The sequence below is a fragment of the Macadamia integrifolia genome, unplaced genomic scaffold, assembly GCF_013358625.1.
Source record: "Macadamia integrifolia cultivar HAES 741 unplaced genomic scaffold, SCU_Mint_v3 scaffold2057, whole genome shotgun sequence".
NCBI lineage: Eukaryota > Viridiplantae > Streptophyta > Magnoliopsida > Proteales > Proteaceae > Macadamia > Macadamia integrifolia.
Window position 1 is genome coordinate 80,961 of NW_024868486.1, and position 6,000 is coordinate 86,960.

Here is a 6,000-nt window from a genome sequence, read left to right on the forward strand (position 1 = left end):
CCTGGCTCCTTACGATTTACAATTACAACTTTTAATGAATATCATGGATTTAGGTATTAGTATCGGTGATATCAGTGATAGCAATCCAGATCAGTGTGTATCGGCCACTTATGCCTTATTTTTCAAAAAGAAGTACTTTTTTTTTTTTTTTTGCTATTTTATCCCTAAAATGTTACAGATTACCAATTCAGATCGATTAGGTTTCGATATACATTACGGCCGATACTAAACCAAACTTGAAACCATGCTAACTATAGAGTCGATCTGATCAGGTCATTTTGTCGGCACCGTTAGAAGAATTATATATTATATCAAGTTAAGATACTGGGTTTAATTGACTATTGTTTCAAGTTGAGTTTTGAGTCACAGTAAGTTACTGGTTTGTACTAGCAATTAAGCGAAGTTGTTCACTGGGGACACATATGCTCCATGTCAATAAAAATTATACATACTTAAACAATAAAAACCCACCTCAGAGTCCATATGAACTTCTGCATACATTTCAACCTGATTTATCAGAGTATTGTATTATTAACTAACTAATAATAGAATCACTCATGTGCTCACACAAATATTGCTCTTATGTGCTTCCATTCAGAAGGGAACAAGCAAAAGTAGCTATTATTATTATTTTTTTTTTTTGTTTTGTTAAAGATTATTAAAGAATATCATATATAAAAAATGGATGTTACAGAGAAAAAAAATCTATTAAACTAAAAATCCACCTTCAGCATGGCCATCAACAGATTTTTATCCCAATCAACAAATTACATAAACCAAAATCTGGGTCTTTTCTGAAAATCCCAACTTACATCCGATAAAACAAAATCAGGAGGACTTAGCCATGAGGCTGATGCCTTAGTTCCAGCTCCATGCTTTGCAAGCTTATTAGCAGCGACATTGACTTCTCTGTAACAGTGAGAGATTGCCCAATTGATCTCATTCTGATATTTCTTGTAAAATAACCATTGCTATTACCTTTATCACCCCGAAAAATTCCTCCTGCATCAGAAAACCCCAGATTTCCAAATGAACATCCGTTAATATTCAGTTTGCAGTATGTTGGAGGTGGAAAGTTCCAAAATAATTCCTGAATTTTTTGTGGGTTTGATCTAGTAATGGAGACCTGGAATTTCTTTGAAAGAACCAAGTCAGCCACTGAAGCCATTTGGCAAGGCACAAGGATGGAGTAATCTTGAAGTTCCTTCAAAATTGCTCGAACCACATAAGAGGGAGGGCGGTTTATATCATCAAAATACCTTCTATTTCTCTCATTCCAAATGTGCATGGGGATGATAATGCAAAGAGGAAGCCATAATTTGTTACAGGGGCCTATTGCCGCTTTTCTTTTCCGCCAAGAAAATAAAGCTTCCACAGAAAGAAAACCAGACCATCACTGGTCAAAAAAGCTAAGAATCCTTGACCATAATTCTGAAACATATCCACACTCAAGGAGCAGATGGTTAAAGGATTCTACCTGATTTAAACAAAGTCTACACCTTGATGGAAGGGGAACAGAGCGAGAAGTTAATTCAGCTATTTTGCTTTTTAGCATAACATTGTAGAAAACCAGATTTAGAGAAGTGAAAGTGATAAGAAGTTGCATTATGCCCTATAAGGGGGTGCACATAAAAGAGTAGAATGAGGGAAAAAGTAAAACAAAGACAACCCAAAGATACTATTTCTATCTAATACTAAGATTATGATGATATAACACCAATACAATTTATGACATACACTATTACTATCCGCAATACAAACCATATGAGTTTTTTTTTTCCCTCTCAACATAAAGTTCCAAAGGAAACAAACCCAAACCCTAACATTTGATGATAGTGTCTAAACAAAAGAAGAAACATCTCCTCCCATGAGGTGATTCAGAGCTCTTTAACACCAGATAACCAATCCATGTTGTCAAAGATCCTATCAATTTTGCAGATCAAAAGATAGAACCTCCAGGAGATGTGCCGTGGAACAAGGTAATTGAACTTATATGGGACATTGATTAGAACAAGGAAATATACCATATAGAAAAGAAAAATGGAACCAATGACCAAAACCACTGTGGCTAGCCACTGGAGTTTAAGTATGACCGAGTACAAACCTGCTGCAAATGCCACAGCCATCATAATGAGAGCTAAACCCAGCAATGGTGAGCTAAATTTAGCCACAAGAATGAAGACATGAATGTCAGCCAACTGTGCACAGATGTTGTTCACCACAATCACGATAGAAAGATACAAAGCCATGGTATTGCAGATGACGAAAACATTGAATGCAGGCTTCCTTAACAAGGTAGCCATGCCATTATATGGACCATCAACATTGAAACCTCCAGGGACTGTAAAACCCGCGGCGAAGGTGACCGTGCAGATCAGAGTTGCTACAAGCACTAGAGTATTGAACCTCCCTTTGTATTTGTGTATATTTTGAGTATCTGTTCTTGAGTTATTTTCCACAATAATTGGAGAAGGTCGACCAGATGGTGCATCATAAATTCTTAAAGCTGTTCGGCAAAGAAACTGCATATTTGAAATTAAAAATATAATTATTTGCTTCAGGATTATGAAGAACAATGACATACCAAATGGTTTGGAACAACATTTTTATGAATTTGTATTCTCTCCCAACGCATTCCTGAGTATAAAGTATCCTCTTTGATCCCAATTGTAAAAACTAAAGACTTTCTTCACATGTAGATATGTAAACCACCTTTTCTACCACCCAAAAAAAAAAAAAAAAATGTGAACCACTCATTCCTTTTGTTGACCATCATTTCAATTGGTGGGGGAGGGGGGGGGGGGGGGACTAGGCCACGTTTACATGGGATTTTGATGTTTTCCTCTGCATAAAAATCAGGAAGAAGTTGAATCTGACATAGGAATCTGAACGAAAGTTTCTTGAATCTTTATAGTGATTAATAACTTTTAGATTTTTTTTTTCATCCTATAATTTGAGTCTTCTGCTGATGGCAATGTAGTAGGTGGAGGCTTATTGATAGATGAGTTTTTTAGTCTATGCTGATGGTAATGTCAAAATTGGAATCATACTTATCGGAATGCTGATGGTAATGTTGCTTGACCCTGACAGTTCTCCAGGGCCTGACAGTTTCTCTGGTGCATTCTTTAGACATTGTTGGGGGCTGATCAGTTTTGATGTTTGCCTTGCAGTAAAGAGTTTTTTCAGATCTGAAACCCTTCCTAAAGTGATCAATAACAGCTTCTTGGTCCTTATCTCAAAAGTTGAAGGCGCTAACTCTCTGGATAGATTCTGGCCGATTTGCATGCAGAATTTTTTCTGTAAAATCTTGTCTTAGATTATGACATCAAGGCTCTCTTCCCTCCTTCCTAAGCTCATCTCAAAAGAGCAAGGTGCCTTTCAGAAGGGCAATGTCATTCAATCCAACATATGTCTGGCTTCAGAGTTATCTAACCTCATGTTTGACTATACTAGAGGTGCCAGTATGGGCGTCAAGATAAATATCTAGAAAGCCTTTGATACCGTTTCTTGGAGCTTTCTTTTCCAAGTTCTGAAAAAGTTTGGATTCCCTGATACTTGGATTGCTTGGCTGCATCAAATTCTTCTCTCTTCCAAGATTTCAGCGATGCTTAATGGAGGCCTTGTTGGTTTCTTTGGTGTTGAGAGAGGGCTGTGTCAGGTTGACCCCATCTCCTCCCTTTTATTTATTCTGGCTGAGGAGGTCTTATGTAGGGGAATCCGCCTTATGCTTCAGGAAAAGAAGCTGCATGCCATCAAGGGTCCTCAAGGAGTTTAGATGCCTGGTTTTCTTCTCTTTGCTGATGATATTTTTTTCTTTTTGAACGGCTCCATCAGATATGTCAGATAGTTCCATGATTTCCTTACAAAGTATTAGCAGTTCTAAGGGCAAAAAATCAACCTCGACAAGAGTAAACTTTTCCTTGGGAAAATGTCTTTGGATAGGAAGCAACTCATCTCTGATACTCTTGGGATCTCCATCTGCAAGTTCCCCACAAAATACTTAGGGGTGCAAATCTTCAAGGGTAGGGTTACTAGAGAACCACTTCTCCCTGTGATGGATAAAATTAAAGGGAGGATAGTTGGTTGGAAGGGGAAGCTTCTCTCCATGGCTGGTAGGGTGGAACTAATAAGGTTAGTTATATTTGGCATGCCATCTCACAATTTCTCTATGTATTGGTGGTCTAGCTCTTTACTGAAGACTATGGAATTGTGGATGCGAAACTTCATTTGGAGTGGAGATCCTGATACAGCCATAGGAGTGACAGTCAAATGGGATTCAATCTACAAGCCTAGATAGGAAGGAGGGCTTGGAATAAGGTGTCTGAGGGATGTTAACAAAGCTCTTCTCTGTAATCAGATATGGAATATAAAACACTCTACTTCAGCTCTAAGCAACATTATTCAGGCTCATTTTCTAAGGAAAAATGGGGAGCTCAAGAAGGGGTATAAATCGTCCACGATTTGGCCAGGTCTTCGAAGAATGTGGTCTTTTGTTTCTAGCAAAAAGTGAAGGGTGGTGGATAATGGGGCCTCTATAAACTGTTGGAAAGATAGATGGATTGGGTCTGAATCTATCCAGGAAATTGCTGCTATGAGAGAAGACTTGTTCGCGTCTTCTACCATGAAGGTTGCAGATTTTATTGTCAATAATGAGTGGGTATTCCCTACGGTTTCATCTCTTTTTCTAGAAAATATTTTTGCAGCTGCTTCAAACATTAATATTCCAAGGGGCAACATTGGTGATAAATGTGTTTGGACCCTCTCCACCTCTGGAGATTTCAATACTTCCTCTGCGTGGAATGATATCCGTCGTCGAAACCCCAAGTTCCTATGGCATAAGTTGGTCTTGATGAAAGGCCTCTCTCCTCGTCTGTTGACTTTTGGTTGGCGTCTGTGTCATGGGAAGGTTCCTACTGATGACAGTACTAGGAAAAAAGGAATCTCTTTAGCCTCCAAGTGTGTTATGTCTGGAACCCAATCTGAGTCCTTGCCCCATCTCTTTTTAGATTGCAGTGTTTCGCGGCGAATTTGGATCAATTTCTTGGGCTGTTTTGGTTTGAGTTGGAAGGATCAAACCTCCATTGCTGACTTGATCTTCTAGTGGAAAGGAAAGAGACGAATTCTGTCAGTAAAGGATCCTTGGGCGGCTGGCTTGACCATTATGGCTGACGCTATTTGGCGAGAGAGGAATCATAGATGGCATGGTGGTCAGAGTAGGGATGCCTCTCACCTGGTCAATAAAGTACTGAGGACGATTAGAGAGGCGAGCTTCAACTTAAAGGGGTTCATTCGATCTACATCTGATCTCCTATGCTGTAGGAAATTGGGGCTGCATGCAGCTCTAAGCGATTCTCCCTCCATTCTCGAAGTCATTTGGTGTAAGCCTCTCTGCACCTGGACAAAGTTAAATGTTGATGGCAGCTCCATGAGAAATCTTGGTCAAGCAGGAGGTGGAGGCGTTATACGGGATTACAAAGGGAAAGTGGTCTTTTCCTTCAAGCTCTACCTCGGCATCAGTTCAAACTACTATGCGGAATTCAGGAGTTTACTAGAGGGTATCTGCCATGCCATGGACCAAAGGGTCACAAATTTGTGGATTTAGACAGACTCTGTGGCAGTTGTCACCATTGTTCAGGGTAAGTCTCTTCCTTGGTTCACTCTTCGAGATTGGCTCTAAATGCAACACTACCTCAACTCTATCTCCTGAAAGATCTCTCATTGCTTCAGGGAAGCAAACCCTGTTGCGGATTATCTTGCCAAATCAGCCGCAAAAACTGGAGTTTCTGGAATCATGGAAGAATTTCCTTCTCATATTATTGAGGAAATCATATGTGATTTATTTTCCAAACCAAGATTTAGATTCTGCAGATAGCTTTGAAGGGCCTTGCTGATGGCAATGCCGAAGGTGGGGTCCCTTCTTTAGCTAAGGCCTTTGGTGTACTTTATTATTTTTTTTCTCTCTTCTTTTTCATTTTAATACAATTCTGATTCTTAGCCAAA

General features: G+C 39.3%; 1 protein-coding gene across 2 annotated transcripts in view; it reads right to left on the reverse strand.

Annotated features, from left to right (window-relative positions):
* Positions 1–738: 738 nt before the first annotated feature.
* The window catches only part of LOC122065597 (protein ACCELERATED CELL DEATH 6-like), an 11,941-nt gene continuing 6,679 nt past the window's right edge, over positions 739–6,000 (reverse strand). The window contains exons 3-4 of one of the 2 annotated variants that reach the window (XM_042629418.1): positions 2,105–2,522; positions 739–1,002 (exon numbers count right to left, since the gene is read on the reverse strand). In XM_042629418.1, the coding sequence (XP_042485352.1) occupies positions 839–1,002; positions 2,105–2,522 (582 nt within the window). In that variant the 3' untranslated portion in view covers positions 739–838. Of the gene's footprint in view, positions 1,003–1,629; positions 2,523–6,000 lie in introns of those variants that run through there. The other variant, XM_042629417.1, reaches the window with a different exon arrangement.